The 18,923-nt window shown below is 38.5% G+C and overlaps 2 protein-coding genes across 3 annotated transcripts; one reads left to right on the top strand and one right to left on the bottom strand.

Moving 5' to 3' along the window:
- Positions 1-1,767: 1,767 nt before the first annotated feature.
- On the bottom strand, positions 1,768-12,688 carry LOC135466737 (ectonucleoside triphosphate diphosphohydrolase 4-like). Of its 2 annotated transcripts, none has more exons than XM_064744395.1 (10): positions 12,358-12,688; positions 11,187-11,575; positions 10,428-10,578; positions 9,893-10,056; positions 8,955-9,091; positions 6,607-6,785; positions 4,744-5,071; positions 3,936-4,018; positions 3,294-3,455; positions 1,768-1,986 (listed from the first exon to the last, which is right to left on the bottom strand). In XM_064744395.1, exons 1-10 carry the CDS (start codon positions 12,363-12,365, stop codon positions 1,911-1,913), a joined length of 1,677 nt encoding a protein of 558 aa, XP_064600465.1. In that variant the 5' UTR covers positions 12,366-12,688; the 3' UTR covers positions 1,768-1,910. The 2 variants fall into 2 exon arrangements, with proteins under 2 accessions (XP_064600465.1, XP_064600464.1); XM_064744394.1 differs by having other exon boundaries at positions 8,934-9,091.
- A 241-nt stretch (positions 12,689-12,929) lies between these two features.
- On the top strand, positions 12,930-18,899 carry LOC135468790 (vesicle transport protein SEC20-like). The gene is made up of 6 exons (XM_064747213.1): positions 12,930-13,047; positions 15,050-15,142; positions 15,776-15,867; positions 16,204-16,305; positions 17,177-17,298; positions 18,621-18,899. Exons 1-6 carry the CDS (start codon positions 12,967-12,969, stop codon positions 18,809-18,811), a joined length of 681 nt encoding a protein of 226 aa, XP_064603283.1. The 5' UTR covers positions 12,930-12,966; the 3' UTR covers positions 18,812-18,899.
- The last annotated feature ends 24 nt before the right edge of the window (positions 18,900-18,923 follow it).

Genomic DNA, 18,923 nt, shown 5'->3' on the forward strand with positions numbered 1-18,923 from the left:
CAAAGGCAGAAATAAACAAAAGACCACAGATTAGCTACTTTACACTGGAATTGTTCCTCACTATAAAAACAGATCAGTTTAACTGTGCTAGTTGCTTTTCGTTATTTACAGCATATGTGTTGATGACACTAAAGCCTAGTTATTCATCTATTCTTCACACTAAACTTACACGTAAAACACTTCTTCTCTTTGTACTATAATGAACGTGTGTATATGCCACACAGGACAGCATTATTTAACTCAAACAAAACATTTTTGATTGTTACTTCTATTTCTTGCCAGGGGAACTCGATAAGTCCAATACCAGGTATGGAATTCCACAGATTACTTATAGCTGCAGTTATGATACAAAACTGCTGTAAGTTAAAAATGACATCAGTTGACCTGTCTTCACAAGCATGTGCATATAATGAAACTTCATATACAAAGATCAGTAAGAGTAAGAACAGTCTAAGGCTAAAATAACTTCACAGGAGGTATATGGCACTGTATACAGGCCAAATCCTACACAGTTCTGGGCACCATAAAGTGGAGAAAATTAGATGATATATATACACAGTAAAACCATATTATTTACAATGACAAGTACATGTAACAAATGTGTCCAGCAATCCAGTCTGGGTAGGAAAATGAACAATTAAATATTGCACCTTAAAACTGAGGCTGTACACAACCATCAACACATTTTCACATACATGCAAGGCCATGTAGACTTTTATAAACTCATGACTCTCAACTTGATTTTCATCAGTCATACATTGAGATGTTGAATTGTCAACTACAGTTTCTCTTAAAATTATGCATACTGGGTATGTACAACTAAATAACCATAACATCCAGAACAAAGGAACTTTTCTGGGATTCTCATTAAATTTCTGACTTTTGATGAGCCCTAAAATAAACTACAAGTGTTTAATAAAAATTAAAAAAAAAAAAAACACACACGCAGATTTTTCAAAGGCACTGAATTTCCCAATTGTTTTAAGAACTTAAATAAATAACTGTGTAAGCTCTGTAAATGTACGTTGCGTATAGGAAGACCTTCAGGAGCAATCTATATTTTACTAACAAAATTATCAAATACTAAATTACATCAATAAATATCTGCATCCCAATGTTTTATACTAACTGAACACATATTCTTAGCAGACAACTGACAAGAGCTGCACATATTGCTTTATTAATACATGTAAATGTTAACAATTCTGATACATGTAAATGTTGACAATCTGAATACATGTAAATGTTGACAATCTGATACATGTAAATGTTAACAATCTGATACATGTAAATGTTGACAATCTCATACATGTAAATGTTGACAATCTCATACATGTAAATGTTAACAATCTGATACATGTAAAATGTTGACAATCTCATACATGTAAATGTTAACAATCTGTTGCATGCACAATCTGATCACTTACTGCAGTACTTTAACCGCTGAGTAGAGCTGTCTTCAGTGTTATTAAGTTGTTTACTTGCATTTATGTTAATACCTGATGTGTGTTTTGGGTCATACTAATATTCTGGTTTATTGGTGTCAGAGCAAACACAGGACACTCCCACACCTTACCAGATACTAATTAAAACAAAGTTTCTGGATTTCCAGCCCTTGGTGAACCAGCTGGGGTGGAATTGAACTTTTACTGAACCTCCACAGAAGCCAGTAATTCTCTCAACCAGCAAGAGAACCTCCTCATTAATATTTGGTGTCGCGTTACATCAATCTCAAGCACTGTAACCATAACCAGACACATACTCCAAACCAGGCTGTGATTGGTCAATCTCCGTCATGAAGTAGGTCATGGAAGGGACACGACTCATGGCCGCTCTCTTGCTGGGGCACAGATTAAGACGACGTACATAGAGAATGATGGCCATAAAGACAACACAAAAGCAGAACACAATCACGTATTCGGGTAAAACACAGATGACCTCTTCACTGGGACAGCCTCTACTGATGCCTCGTGTTTCTCTATTTCCCTGTAACACAACAATTTTACTGACAATTGAATCTTCAAGGTCCACATTTTGAAATTTAACCAAAATAACAATTCAGGAGGTAACACAAGTTAAAAATACATTAACAATGCTATTTCACATCTTGCATCACTTTCAGGTCAAAGCACACTTGTTAACTTTGAGGCCACTCTAAAGCATCTGCTTTCACTTTGGCATGGTAAGAATGAAGCAATAGCTTTCCAAATGTTCAAAGAGAAAATGGGAACACTAAGTGAGAACTAGATCCATAGATCTGTAAATGTAACCTGTATGTCTATTTTGATGAGGTTTGATGTTGCTCTTACCATTATTTGATGACAGTTTTTTGACGTCTCCCTCCAGCTATACTTAGTCCCCATGCTGAGTATACTATACCTTGCTACAAACCATACACAAACCAATACTTGATCCCCTCAGTGTCAAGTAAAATTGAATAGACGCCTCTCACTCATGAGAATAAAGATGTACTGGGTGTAATTCTATTTTTTTTACATTAGAGCTCCAAGTCTTATGTCTGACTTAAGTCAGGATTGAACCCACATCTCCCATGGATAGAAACTAAAGCATACCTGAGTGGTATAATCTTGTCCTGTGGATCAGAGCTCCAAGTCTTATGTCTGACTTAAGTCAGGATTGAACCCACATCTCCCATGGATAGAAACTAACGCATACCGGAGTGGTATAATCTTGTCCTGTGGATCAGAGCTCCAAGTCTTATGTCTGACTTAAGTCAGGATTGAACCCACATCTCCCATGGATAGAAACTAACGCATACCGGAGTGGTATAATCTTGTCCTGTGGATCAGAGCTCCTAGTCTTATGTCTGACTTAAGTCAGGATTGAACCCACATCTCCCATGGATAGAAACTAAAGCATACCTGAGTGGTATAATCTTGTCCTGTGGATCAGAGCTCCAAGTCTTATGTCTGACTTAAGTCAGGATTGAACCCACATCTCCCATGGATAGAAACTAACGCATACCGGAGTGGTATAATCTTGTCCTGTGGATCAGAGCTCCAAGTCTTATGTCTGACTTAAGTCAGGATTGAACCCACATCTCCCATGGATAGAAACTAACGCATACCGGAGTGGTATAATCTTGTCCTGTGGATCAGAGCTCCTAGTCTTATGTCTGACTTAAGTCAGGATTGAACCCACATCTCCCACGGTGAAAACTAACACATACCTGAGTGGTACAATCTTGTCCTGTGGATCAGAGCTCCAAGTTTTATGCCTGACCTAAGTTAGGATTGAACCAACATCTCCCATGGATAGAAACTAACACCTACCTGAGTGGTATAAATCTTGTTCTGTAGATCAGAGCTCCAAGCGTCCACTGGACATCTTTGCCATTTACCAGTTGAGCAGAGCGGAAATTTGTGTATGTCGTTGGAAATTTGAAACCATCATGCAGTACTGCATGTATCCAAGCAGATTTAAAACATTGCAGTCTGTAAGAAAAGTAGGCTTCAAACTGAAGATCAACAATATTGATATAAGTAAATCACTAAAATGGGCTGGAGAAAATGAACTGTCATTCTTCAGCATTCATGCATGTTTGCAAGGTGTTTATTCAAGCAAATTCTGAAGGCATTATTCTGTGTTCACTGATAATACTGTACTTTTGAGAGGCCCTGAAACTGGTCAATCCAACCAATGTAATTTTGTCTCCAAAATCAAATTAAAAATGTGCATAAATTGTACTGAAGGCTACTCTTTCACATGCGAAAAAGTTCAGAAAAAGTTCATGTGGGTACATACGTGGGCTTCATCCTCAACACAAAGTCTTTGATATACATGTAAACTTTGATATTATAATCAGCTATCAATGTCTAAGTAAAGCCTTCAATTGTCACATTTAAAACCATCCAAGACAAGATGATAGAGAAGTCATCCTTGCATGTCATGACAGATCAGTATATCATTTATACCTGAAGCGTTGCTGATCAGCTTTTGGGTACAGTTTCCTCTCATACCAGTCCATCAAGGTGGACCACTCTGTATTGCAGTAGTTCTGGAATAGAAATGTATGCCTGTGGTCATACCGGTTATTAATAATTATTCATGTTCACGAGGAGTCATTAGGTGCGCGAACATATATACTGTGTATTTTTGTGACAGGGTGCGTCCATGCCACCAAAGTGCTAACGCCACTGAAGTATCACGCTGAAGACACCGGGCCTGACACCCATCCAGTCACATTATACCGATACCTGGCCAATCAGTCCTATTCCCTTGTTCTAACTTCCCCCCCACCCCCATTGATGAGTGCCAAGCAAGGCAGCAACAAGTACCATTTTTTAAGTCTTCGGTATGACCTACATTTACAAACAATTATCTAAAAATATGATTTAAAGTTCTACCAGATGCTACATGTATATACATAGAGATGAAAATAAATTGCACAAGTATTTGATCACATTTTCTTTCATTTACCTGAAGGGCCACCTGCTATGACAGAGGACAAGCAAAGGGCAACTGCTGTTCGGAGACATTTTGTTCATAATTTCAACCTGTTTCTTTCTTTAATTGTGTATTTTATGCTCTTTTCAAGAAAATTTTCAAGTCTTACGAAGAATGTCAGGATGAAGGGCGTAGGAACCCTGGCAGTGGCCACTACCCTTCACCTAGTACACAGTAGCTGACAAACCACCTTAGATAGAGCCACAGCTAAACCTGTGTGTACCCAACAGTCAAATAAAAAGTAAAAACATTAATAACTAACATTATTAAGATTACCTTAGCTGCTCCCACAAACTTGTCACTGTTGTATGGACCCGCCATGCGGAACACATCCTCTGTGGTGTACCAAAATTCGGAAAACCCAAAAAACTCGCTGTTGTGGAAGTTAATGTCGGGCTGAAAGACTCCATTCATGGAGCACATGAACTTCTGACAAGGGACGGTCAAGTTCAGCAATGGCATGACGGCAGCACGGCAGGCGAGGAAATCCCCAGTGCCCTTAAAGTACAAGGTCACATCATCCACAGGATCATCTGACTGCTGAATCATGTTGACAGGAAGACAGGGGTCAAGCAGGGGGAGCTCTTTACTTCTACCTATAGATCTACACAGAAAAACAACAATACACAGTTAAAAAAATACATTACACTTGCACAAAATCCAATGGTCTGAGTTGAACTTTTTAGTCAGTCTAATTTAGCAATCATATGTTAAGAGCTACGTTAACAAAGTTACTGTTTGTTTGCTTTAATAGGGTTACATGATGCTTTCAAGACAACTGATGTCATATCTTTGACTGTCATCCTTTACAGCAGAGCAAAACCAATACAACATATGCACGTCGCAGCCTCATTGCACATCAAGCTTAATGTAAAAAAATTCATATTTTATACTTTTTAACGGCCACTCTCTTTTTAAGCATATTTTCCATCAATGGTCAGAAATTTTTGGAAATGATGTGAATTATGAACTTATAGGTTTCACGTGATCAGCTTAAAGACACCAAAAAAGCAGTAGTCCTTATGAAAACTGTAGTTTACAGCCATTTTGTTAGTAAACATCCAAAATTTCAGTAGGAAATGAAAACTACTGAAAAATAAAAACTTCAATCTAACAGCAATACTTACCGCTCTGTGTAGGTGGTTTTAGCCTGTGACTCTCAGTGGGTGGTTTCAGCCTACAATCTCAGTGGATGGTTTCAGCCTACCAATCTCAGTGGATGGTTTCAGCCTACCAATCTCAGTGGATGGTTTCAGCCTATCAATCTCAGTGGATGGTTTCAGCCTACCAATCTCAGTGGATGGTTTCAGCCTAGCATTCAGTGGCTGGTTTCGGCCTACCAATCTCAGTGGATGGTTTCAGCCTATCACTCAGTGGCTGGTTTCAGCCTACCAATCTCAGTGGATGGTTTCAGCCTATCACTCAGTGGCTGGTTTCAGCCTACCAATCTCAGTGGATGGTTTCAGCCTACCAATCTCAGTGGATGGTTTCAGCCTACCAATCTCAGTGGATGGTTTCAGCCTACCAATCTCGATGGATGGTTTCAGCCTACCAATCTCAATGGATGGTTTCAGCCTAGCATTCAGTGGCTGGTTTTGGCCTACCAATCTCAGCGGATGGTTTCAGCCTACCACTCAGAGGTTGGTTTCAGCCTACCAATCTCAGTGGATGGTTTCAGCCTACCAATCTCAGTGGATGGTTTCAGCCTACCAATCTCAGTGGATGGTTTCAACCTACCAATCTCAGCAGATGGTTTCAGCCTACCAATCTCAGTGGATGGTTTCAGCCTATCAATCACAGTGGATGGTTTCAGCCTACCAATCTCAGTGGATGGTTTCAGTCTAGCACTCAGTGGCTGGTTTCAGCCTAGCACTCAGTGGTTGGTTTCAGCCTACCAATCTCAGTGGATGGTTTCAGCATACCAGAGAGGTACTGCTGATTTGATGGCACGTCAAACTGGTCCTGCCCCTTTTATCAATGAACCCTAGTGACACTGGTAGTCCCTCCAGGTGACCACAGACCACTGAACACACTGATTTCCATAAATATTCCAGATCATTGTTCATTTAACAGGTAATTTGATTTTAATTTAAATTAACCTAATGTTACACTGTCATTGTCTGAAGTCATGCCACTTACGTGGAGTTATGGGACTTGGATAGGTGTGGTTTAATCAGCATCATCTCATATCTCTCTCTGGCCTCATTAGCACCATAACCCAGGAATGTAGTGACGTAAACTCGGTAGGTGTGATCAAGATCAGATTGCCGACAACCAAGATTAAATTCCGCCAACAGATTTTTGGAGATTTCTTTCTCCTGTAACGTCAAAAACTAAATGCAAAACCTTTGACAACTATACATTTATGCTGATAGACAATGACAGGCCAAAGAAGAGGGAGTAGTCAATTGCTGGCATTATGGACAGGAATTGATACATCTGATACAATTGTTATATATTATATAACATATAACACAATGATCTTATCCTTAAGCTCAGCTTTGGAAAGACATCAATGATGCAAAAGGGAAACACTTCTAAAACTGCAAGACATGTATTTTATCCATGTTAGTCTAGCTATAAATGTCAGAAACAATAACGACAAAACACAAAAGAAAATCAAAGAGTAACCAAGTCATTCAGATAAGTTAGACGAATCCTATGGATGTGTTCAACATGTGAAATCATTTATACTGGAGGTGCAGGGAGTATCATGGAAGGTTTGTATAAATGCTGTGCATGTCTGTTTTCTCTCCACATCCTACAGCGAAACACCATTACTATTTAATATTCTTCAGGATGGATGAGAAATGAACATGCATTCATTTATGTGAGTTGTGTTTATTTATTTGATTGTTGTTTAATACCATATTCATGAGATTTTCTCTCATATGATGGTGGTCACTTTTATGGTTGGAGAAAACTGGAGCTCCAGGGGTATACTACCGATGTTTGGCAAATCTCCTCTCAGCTAGTAAGGATCCATGCATTAAAAGAAAATTAAAAGTCCAACCAACAAGACAAGGCAAGCAACACAACAGGAAATTTGAACTATAGTGTTAGTTAATAGTTGGTGAGTTATTGTGGTATTATGATAACAGTCGCAAAATTACCAACCTTTAATAACTAAAGCAACAATGCCAAAGAAAATGGCAAGCAATTCTTCAGACATTAAATACTTCGCTTCATAGTAAATCTTGATCACCTCACCGTTACTCACAGTGATGACTTACCATCAAGCATAAACATAAATTAAAATCACCTGTCACACCTTCACTCCACATGATGATTTAGTAAAAAACTGGAAACAAAAATCACCTGTCAAACCTTCACATCAGATGGCGGTTTACTACAAAAACCTAAACATGAAATCATCTCCGCCACACCTTTAGTCTAGAAGATGATTTTACTACAAACCTAACCCTAAATTCGCCTCTCACATCTTTACTCCAGATGATGATTTAACTACAAACCTAACCCTAAAATCATCTGTCACACCTTTACTCCAGATGATGATTTTACCATAAACCTAACCTTAAAATCATGTCACATCTTTACTCCACATGATGATTTTACCACAAACCTAACCCTAAAATCATCTCTGTCACATCTTTACTCCAGATGATGATTTTACCACAATCCTAACCCTAAAATCATCTGTCACACCTTTACTCCAAATGATGATTTTACCACAAACCTAACCCTAAAATCATGTCTGTCACACCGTTGCTCCAGATGATGATTTTATCGCAAACCTAACCCTAAAATCATCTGTCATACCTTTACTCCAAATGATGATTTTACCACAAACCTAACTCTAAAATCATTTCTGTCACACCATTGCTCCAGATGATGATTTTACTGCAAACCTAACCCTAAAATCATCTGTCACACCTTTACTCCAGATGATGATTTTACCACAAACCTAACCCTAAAATTATGTCACATCTTTACTCCAGATGATGATTTTACCACAAACCTAACCCTAAATTCATCTGTCACACCTTTACTCCAGATGATGATTTCACCATAAACCTAACCCTAAAATCATCTGTCACATCTTTACTCCAGATGATGATTTTACCACACACCTAACCCTAAAATCATCTGTCACATCTTTACTCCAGATGATGATTTTACCACAAACCTACCCCTAAAATCACCTGTCACATCTTTACTCCAGATGATGATTTTACTACAAACCTAACCCTAAAATTATCTGTCACATCTTTACTCCAGATGATGATTTTACCACAAACCTAACCCTAAAATCATCTGTCACATCTTTACTCCAGATGATGATTTTACCACAAACCTAACCCTAAAATCAACATTGTCATCTTAACTCCATGTGCTCATTTACCAACAAACTTTATCCCATATTATACATTATGCCCATGAAGAATTGCTTGTCATTTAATATCAATAACTACTGGGGTAAGAGGAGAGAGAGTGCAGATAATAACCTTTGTTGTTTCGTATCTTACAGTGTTGGGCACTTCAAAGGCAATCTGTACAGATGCTCCTCCCATGTCAATCATGCCAACTGTACGCCTACGGATGTGTGGGGACGGTCGGCCGTTGGACCCCACGCCAGGGACATGAACAGCCACCAGGGGGTGCTCTGAAACAACACAAAGTCTGACTAAAAAAAATGACTAGGTCTCAAGTATGTGTGAATGTTACTTGTGAAGATATCTTGGATAAAATGTACGTTCATGTATATTACCATCTTTCCAGTAGGAAAACAATTTGTTCACTTAATCGGAATCGTTTTTAACACCGAATTCAGGAATGGATGGAGGTAACCAAAATACGCAACATATACCACCAACTACTGGCAAGTTATTGACAAGCTTTTCCACACATGACATACAGATATGCACGCCATATGCATCAAGACAAGTGGTTTTCACCAAATGTTAGTTTGTATAAACAAAATCTGCTTTACACAAAACCCAAGCATAGATCAAGATGCTGACTATGCCCACTCTTCACTACTAAACCTATCTCAACAAGATTTTTGGAGGCTCAAGACGCAGAGGCAGAATGAACATCAGGCTAGGTGTTGATGATCGAAATACACAACATCATTACAAAATCTGAAGTGACAGAGTTCTTCCAGTGCAGTGTTGACCTGAAAAACCAATACATCACAAAAAGTGTTAGAGCTCTCCAAATTTAGAAGTGATGTAATTCATTTTGGTAGAACAAGATTTACAACTTTAGGAGAAGCATTTCAGTAGATATAGCAACAACACCAAAAAGTTTATATAAGGGCAGACAGATGGATAACACAAATTCATAATATGACCCATAATACCAGAACATGGTGTGAAGCTCTGAACATGGGGATCAACCAATATAATAAGGGCATGTCAAAACATGTCTAATCTTAATTATTTTTTCTTGCCAATGGCCATACCTTCTTCACCATGGACAAATTTGTTCAGAACAAAGTTGATGGCCACCCAGGAGTACACGCCTTCCTGTTTGCCTGTGATCACCTCAAAGTGATTTTCAGCCACGAGGAAGCTGTACTCTCTAGGGATGTCCTGGCGAAGCTCCTCCAAGATGCCATTCTGTTCACTGCACACAGAAAGTACATTTAGTAACATTCAATATCAACTAGAAAACAAGATACTTTTAAGCCGTTGTTGGCACAATTCTATAATGAATATACATTCACTGAATGCTGTGTAGTGAAGGATGAGATCAATGACTGTCAATGACATCAAAGATGTACTCCTGAATATTCATCAACTTGTTTAAATCTATAAAGAGTGTACAATATATATTAACAAACAGAACTGAGCCTGGAAAAAACACTTCAACATGCCTAGTACTTGAAAGAAGTTTTGATGTTAAGCCTACTTGAGCTTGCTTGAGGTAAAAAAAATTGAGATCGCTTTGCCTTTAAAGATGTCTCAAAGGTAAAGTGAGGAACTTATACTAGTTACCTTAACGAAAGGAGTCTCATTCCGGCTGTTGCTAGGATATATAAAGGTGTTTCTTTATGTTTGCTCTCCGGAACAAACTGAGATGCATAATCTAAGAGGGGTTTCATGTAAATACTGGCCTCGCTTGGTCGGTCAGCATATTCTGACAAACCTGGTGGCAGACATAAATGTATTTATACATACATGTACAATAGTAATGCTAAATGGGTTAATGTAACATTGGCATGGTGTTTATAGAGTATTACGGTTTACCTCACATTTGTTGTTGCATGTCATTTATTTCATGAGTGGCAATCAAATGATTGGTCTTCAGGGCCTGATTCCTTACAAAGACCAATTGTCAATCATCTCAGATCCTACCTCATCATTTCTACCTGATATGCTAATATTGTTTTGATTTATTTGATTGGTGTTTTACGCCATCCTCAAGATTATTTTACTTATACGACAGTGGCCAGCATTATTGTGGGAGGAAACCGGGCAGAGCCCGGGGAAACCCACGACCGTTTGCAGGTTGCTGAAAAACCTTCCCACGTACGCCAATAATGTTTTGTTTGTACATTTATTAGCTTAGAGTTCAGTCATGATAGTTTCAACATTATGTCAGTTCTATGATGGTGATGTATTTAAGGTACTGAAATGTTATAACAATGCTATAATACTCCCTTAAAACTGCCTGGCATGTCCCAGCTAGCAAATTAAACTCGAATGGTCAAACAAAAACATGTACCGTAAAATTATGTAAAAACAATTTATTACCTGGTTGGATTTTTTTATTTATCAATTTTCCATCTTCATCTCTCATTGGCTGTATATCAAGTAAATCTTTTGGATTTCCAGAATGAGTTGGCCAAAAGTAAATGTACACTCTACTTCCACTGGAGCCACAGTCTATGACAATGCCATAATGAAGGCTAGGGTCCTTCACATCTGTGGGCTCATCAATCGTAGCAGGTTTCCTGCGGTACTTTGGGTTCCAGTGAGTGAGATCATTCTCTTTGTTTCTCCATGAATGAATGGTTTCCATAACTGCCATGGACAGTGCTACACAGAATAAGACTGCGGCAGTGGTGAATATTAAACATCGCAGAGATGTTTGAGCCCACCATAATTTGATAGAGCAGAAATATGGACAGAGGCAACGGATTCTGAAATAAAGGAGACGAACACTTTTAAGAAGTTGATGTCAAATCTAAATGCACTTCTAAAAGCTTACAGCTTGACACCAAAAGAATAACTAAAACCAATGCACCCAAGTACTTAGCATCTGTACTGTAGAAGTTTTCTGGCAGTCATATTTACAAATGGAGAAATGAGATATACATTACATTGATGATCCCTTAGTTATACCATATTTCACAGTTTTGTACCGGCCCCAAAGGTTCAGTTAGTACAGCGAACACTTCGGGGTCAATCCTGAGTTAGGTCACACCTAAGATTTTAAAAGAGGAAGTTGTAGTTTCTTCACTTGGTGTTCAGCATAAAGGAGAAGTGCAATGACTGTTTGACCCATATCAGTATAATGGCTTGGGTGGGCGGCTTACTTGCCTTAGGTAAAGCAGCGCTAGATAAAGGGCACTGGAGATCTGTCCTGCAATAAGGATGCACATTACATGTACTCTCAGGACTGTTTTGTCATCATATGACTGAAAAATAATTAAGTACAAAAACCCCAAGCACTAACTTACTCACTGTTTTGTAAGTTAATTGTATTGTAGGAAAGCCTGATTTCTTCTGAGGCAAAATTAGGAAAAGAAGCAACCATGACTTAATTTGATCTGATAAGAAAGCAGCTTCCAAGAGAGAAAAACGAAATACCAATAATCAAGAGCCTATATCTATAACCGGAATGGGGATGTCAACGTAAGTCGGGCATTACGAACAAGTTACCAATAAGTAAAGTTTTCTCCAAAATACTTGTCTGCTGTACCTTGCCATTGTGACCTTGTGGTGACTCCTTCTCTTCTAATGAGAATGGCACAATTCTATCAAGGAGAGGTGAAAAACAACCATCGGTGGTTTTTCTCCAGGTTGGCTAACTGTCAAACATAAGCCGGCGTTGTTGTTGTTGTTTTCGTCACAAAGTCTGCCATACTGTCCAACACTTCCAACATATATACGTTTCTACAAAGATTTCAGGAATAAGGTGAAGTCCTCTATGAACCACCACAGGCCACATCTGTCAACCAAGCTGATCATTTTCTCTCACAAAACTTAGGTCAAAAAAGTTATACACTCGTGGAAATTGTGGCTGACGTTTATGTACGTGGCCATTGGGGCTATAACAAAACTGGGACTTGGCCACAAAAAGTAGACTGTATTTTGTAAATGTATTTTATATTGCAATTTATTAAAAAAAAATTAAATTTTATTGTAATTTATTTATCCTAATATGTAATTTATAACACACAATGTTAAATGACAGTAAATAGTTTTTATTTTGTGTAGATATTGATTACACCTCTCTTTCCGTATTTGTGAATTCAGCTTTCGATGTCTTCAAATTCCATAACCGCAACAACACAACACACGTTAAAGGATGGCAGCTGAGGATGTCCGTGTTCGAGTCTGCTTACAGGAAATCGTGAAATTGCAGCTAGAAATAACAGCATTCATTCAAGTAAATAGTAAAGCCCTTATTTGATTTTGAAATCGTGAAACACATTCTAATGCGACACTTTCGTTTTTGTTAAAGTCGCGAAATATGGACCTAAAATAATCATAATACCGAATCATGCAAATGCATGATTCGCTCAACAGTTTTAAATTTCAACTACGGTACAATGTCTTTCTCGTTTGGGAATGAATTAGCAGCAGTCGGAGTCCCAGTATATGTTACCTCTTTTAGTTCCATCCTGTATTCAATATTGTGTAAGACGTCGAGTTTAATTAGTAGGCCTATGTCTCTGTGGGAATTTCCCTAACACCCATTGCTAGATGATGTTGGTTGGTGATTTACCCTCTATAAAGTTTTTCATCTCTGCATTGTATGAACATTGGTGTGAGAATGTTTTGATTGTGGTAACCAGTGTGGTAGCTAGTGTGGTATAGATTCCACACACAATATATGTAAGGTACACCCTTGCAGTGAATTGTTTGTTTTTTTTTGTTTTTGTTTTTTTTGATTGGTCTTTTACGCCATACTCAAGAATATTTCACTTATACGACGGCGGCCAGCATTATGGTGGGTGGAAACCGGGCAGAGCCCGGGGGAAACCCACGACCATCCACTGGTTGCTGACAGACCTTCTCACGTACGGCCGGAGAGGAAGCCAGCATGAGCTGGACTTGAACTCACAGCGACCGCATTGGTGAGAGACTCCTGGGTCATTACGCTGCGCTAGCGCTTTAACTGACTGAGCCACGGAGGCCCCGAATTGTTTGTTGTTCGTTCCGTCAACATTAGTTGTGCTTAGGCAGCATGCTTAATGTTAATCATGTCTGGACTTTCGTGGAGTCAGTGTATGTAAATTGCTATGCATAGCTTTGAGCATCCGGGCTCCTTGGAAGGCTGTGAGGATGTGATAAGTACGTACCACAGGGCAATGAAACACATCACATTTGAAGGTTAGGCATATTTATGTTTCCGAAAATCATTATTCATGCTAAAATTTTATTCAAGGCCTATCTAGCTTGGGCTAAATTTGGTTTGTTTTCACCTTCAGTGCTCTAGTCAGGGGACTGAGGATTAGCTCAGAGCAGCTGTGACATAACTTCAAAACTATGAATACTGTTTATGTAGATGAAATGTGTTTGTTGTAATTTTAGTTCCTCTGCACAAAATATCATGGTTTTGTTTTTATCAGCAAGAGGCAAAATTGGGAAGTGACTCAGAATACAGGATATATCTGAGCTTGTAAACTATTAAAGATGGTGAATATATTGGCAAATTCTAGGGCACGGTTGTTGTCATATCCATGCCTTTTAAAATTCTAATGCTTTAATGCATCCAAATTAGTTGGCTTTTTCAGTTCTATATTCATCCTTAATATTTAGTGAGGACTATATTGTCACAGAGCAATTCTCTAGTGAATGTAGGAAACCTTCATTAGAGTCATTGGCATTCATCATTATTTAATAAATCTGCAGGTAACATGACTAAGTCTTGGATATTAATGCCAGGTCACATCTGGTTTTTCTGTAAACACCCCATTGACATTTGGTTGGTGGTTTACCCTGTGAGATAAAATTCTTACACCAGATCCTTCCAATTTCCGTCCATCATAAAACTTACCACCATCATATACATGATAAATTCTTGTTTCTGGCATTAACTAAAAATCAAGTAAATAAATTATGGGTATTTCTGTGGTGACCTCTGGCACTGTGAGTATGACCAAATCACTTAGGAATCATAGAGGACATCGTTTACAACTTTCATAACGGAATGCAAAACTTATTCAGGGCTCTAACTTGGTTAATCTTGCATGACCGTCATTGAACTGTGATTTTTGGCTTGGGCTGTGAATCTCAAAACAGATTTGTTAACTGGATAAATCTCATGATAAACCTGGGTTTGTGTGAGTGTAGTGAGCCTAGAGTAACCTTTTGTGACAGAAAGTTAAAAAGTGATGTTTTATAGACCATCTGTAACAAATAATCTTGTTGATTTCTTTATTCAGGACATTCGTGAATGTGACGGGCCCCTGGACAGATTGATGACAATCAATTCAGAGGTCCGAGAAAATCTTGGAAATTTGAAATCCAAGCTACAGGTATGTATAATTCTCAAAGTAAAACAAATATAGCATTTCCTGATGTATTGTGTTGCATTTATATTTACTTTGACGTGAAGATACTTGTCTGTAAAGAAGATTGTTGTGGCCCCATGTAGTGTCACTTGTAATTATTTGGGTTCAAATGCAAGTCTTCTTCTCGTGTTCATTTTATCCAGTCTTTGTCTTATTGGATACGTACCATTCCTCAGATCTCAAGTCCTTATTTACTATGTACACATATATATTATATTAAACTCATCCCTGATATTATTGTTCTTTTCCTGGGCATATCTTTTAGCACGATATAGTGGTGATGAAACCCTCATAAGGAATAAGCTGTTAAAGCTTACAATATGCTAATCTTGTGAAACCTTTTAAACATAAAGAATACATCAAGCATTGTTTGCTGTTGTATATTTTAATATATGATACTGAAGTACATGTAAATGTTCTTGCTACATATTATGTGTGAATGCCTTGGGGAAGAACAGTTACATTGTAAACTGACTGACATTCTTTCAAGAAATACATATATTATGTATACATGTATATAATCAAACAAAGAGCATATATACATGCAGAGGAGATGGGCATTGTAAAATTTATAGATTGCGCACTCCATTTTTTCAGGATTTGGAGAGGATGGGCAATGAGCAGGATAAAGAATCTGACAAACAGACGATTTTAAGAGATGTACAAAATCACAGGAAGAGCATGGCTAGGTATGGAAATTTTAAATCTGACCCTGACTGATCAAATAATCATTTACATATATATTATACTTGTGCCATACTATCCATCTTTAAATCCCAAACCGTGTAGCAGTCTGAAATATTTGTACATTCAGTAAGAACATGTATAAGTGCAGTGAATGGCAGTCAGAAGCATCTTGGATTCATATTTTGTACAAGGTGCTAGTGCACTCTGGAAATGTAAATCCAAGTTTCTGTCTGACTCAGTAACATGTCAGAAATGTCAGAGTTGATGAGTGTGACACCAAAGACTACGTAGATCTTAAAAACCCGTGATCAGATTCCCTAGGACTTGCCTTGTTTCAGCACTATTGTTTCCTTGCGACAAGCCAATCTGATGGCAAACCTAGCTATTGACAAAAAAGAAAAGGAAGATTTGCTCAAGGGGAGCACAGATGTCCGAAAAAGGTGAGATTTGAACTACTTTTGATCATTTCTAGTTTGATATAAAATATGAGCTGAAGAACAAATTTGCTGTGAAGTTTGTTTTTGTGTGCTTAAGATTTCCTTCCTCCTTCCCAGTTTAGCTTCTAGAAATACAGTTCTGTATTCTTCCATTGATTAACCTGAAACTCGATCTTGGAGTAAACTGTCCTCAACAAGCCAAAGCTGTACATTACTTCCTGTAACACTGAAGGAGTTATGAATTTATCTCCTAGTTATTTGTGAATAGTAAAGACCATAATGGCACAATTAACTGGAATGTACATCAACACCAATATCTACACTAACTACCATGTACCCAACATCATCTGCATAAAGATAAACTTTTTATCTTTTTTAACTTTAAGTACTCTTTTAATAATTAACAGAAACAACTAATAAAATGTGTCTGATTTCAAAAGGGTAACTGAGTTCAATGGACATATAAAAATGCAGCCATGTGATTTGAAATTATGATGTGAACCAGCATATGCTGTGTGAGTCAGTGTACCAGTTACATTTCTGCTATTTCTGGTCTTACGGTCTGTATTACTGTGGACAACATGGAGTCAGCATTACTCCAAAAATCAAAATAACCCTGTTTTACGGGGACACATTTTTTACACTCTGATGACAGCACAGCCAAATCCAGCAAGTTTCAGGTTGGTAACTGTAATAATAAATGGTAGCCCCAGTCAACCCAAAACTCTGGCATTTTGTCAGAGGTACCTTACCTGACTATTCAAAATGAGCGATTACGGGTTAACACCACTTTGGTAATATCAAAGCTCTTTCTTCTGGCTTTTTAATGCATTTAAGATTCAGAGTGAAAAATACACCTGCCTTTTCTTTTCAGGAATATTAACAATAAAGAGTCCTTGGTAAGCTCAGCTAATAGCATCACCGAGAGCTTGATGAGTCTGAGTAAGATGATGTCTGGTCAGGTGGTACAGAGTCAAGACACAATCTCCAGCCTAGGTATGTCCTGTTGGTGTCTGTTTTTTGGGCATCACTGAGAGCTTGATGAGTCTGAGTATTATGATGTCTGGTCAGGTGTGCACAGTCAAGACACAATCTCCAGCCTAGGTATGTCCTGTTGGTGTCTGTTTTTTGGGCATCACTCAGAGCTTGATGAGTCTGAGTAATATGATGTCTGGTCAGGTGTGCACAGTCAAGACACAATCTCCAGCCTGCGTATGTCTTGGTGGTGTCTGTGTGGTGGGTATCACTGAGAGCTTGATGAATCTGTGTAATATGATGTCTGGTCAGGTGTGCACAGTCAAGACACAATCTCCAGCCTAGGTATGTCCTGTTGGTGTCTGTGTGGTGGGTATCACTGAGAGCTTGATGAATCTGTGTAATATGATGTCTGGTCAGGTATGCACAGTCAAGACACAATCTCCAGCCTAGGTATGTCCTGTTGGTGTCTGTTTGGTGGGTAGCACTGAGAGCTTGATGAGTCTGAGTAATATGATGTCTGGTCAGGTGTGCACAGTCAAGACACAATCTCCAGCCTAGGTATGTCCTGTTGGTGTCTGTGTGGTGGGTATCACTGAGAGCTTGATGAATCTGTGTAATATGATGTCTGGTCAGGTGTGCACAGTCAAGACACAATCTCCAGCCTAGGTATGTCCTGTTGGTGTCTGTGTGGTGGGTATCACTGAGAGCTTGATGAATCTGTGTAATATGATGTCTGGTCAGGTATGCACAGTCAAGACACAATCTCCAGCCTAGGTATGTCCTGTTGGTGTCTGTTTGGTGGGTAGCACTGAGAGCTTGATGAGTCTGAGTAATATGATGTCTGGTCAGGTGGTACAGAGCCAAGACACAATCTCCAGCCTAGGTATGTCCTGTTGGTGTCTGTGTGGTAGGTATGGGGGTTGGGGTTAAGGTGATGTCTGGTCATGTGATACAAGACATTGATAAGAATACACTTTGCCCGTCACATATTACAGACAAACTTGTAGGTTAAACATACATACATACCTGAACTGAATGCCTGTCATATGACCTTTAATGTTTATAAATATACGTGGCTTATGGATATTTATAAACCTATAAACACTCCTTCCCACTGGCCTAATGAACACTGAAATACTCAGTTTCATTTCTAGCTGTTTCACTCATTCAGATTTTTTATGGCTGATCTCTGATTTTAAAGAACTATACCGAACCTCGGTATGCCCAGTTATTGTACTGTGTGGGAGGGTGTGTATTAAACTGTGAGAAGCTGTTGTTCCCGATAGTCATGGTTAGTAATGTTAGGCATGGAATCTAAGCAATATTATTTTTCATGTCAGAATCTTCATCAAACACCATAACTGGAACAAGAGAGGAATTCCGAAGCATGTCTGGACACATCCAAAACTCCAGAAAACTGCTCACGAAGTACAACAGACGAGAAGTCACAGACAAGCTGCTAATCTTCCTGGCCTTAGTGTTTTTCTTCTCAACTGTTCTCTACATTGTGAAGAAGAGAATATGGTCATGACAAATTATAAACTTCTCCACTGTCTTCATCTGTAAATATGCGTACATTAAAATGCCTATATACAAATTAAAATAATTCCTGTGCAATAAAAATCATCTAAACAACATCTGTT

This window comes from Liolophura sinensis, chromosome 6 (assembly GCF_032854445.1).
Source record: "Liolophura sinensis isolate JHLJ2023 chromosome 6, CUHK_Ljap_v2, whole genome shotgun sequence".
NCBI lineage: Eukaryota > Metazoa > Mollusca > Polyplacophora > Chitonida > Chitonidae > Liolophura > Liolophura sinensis.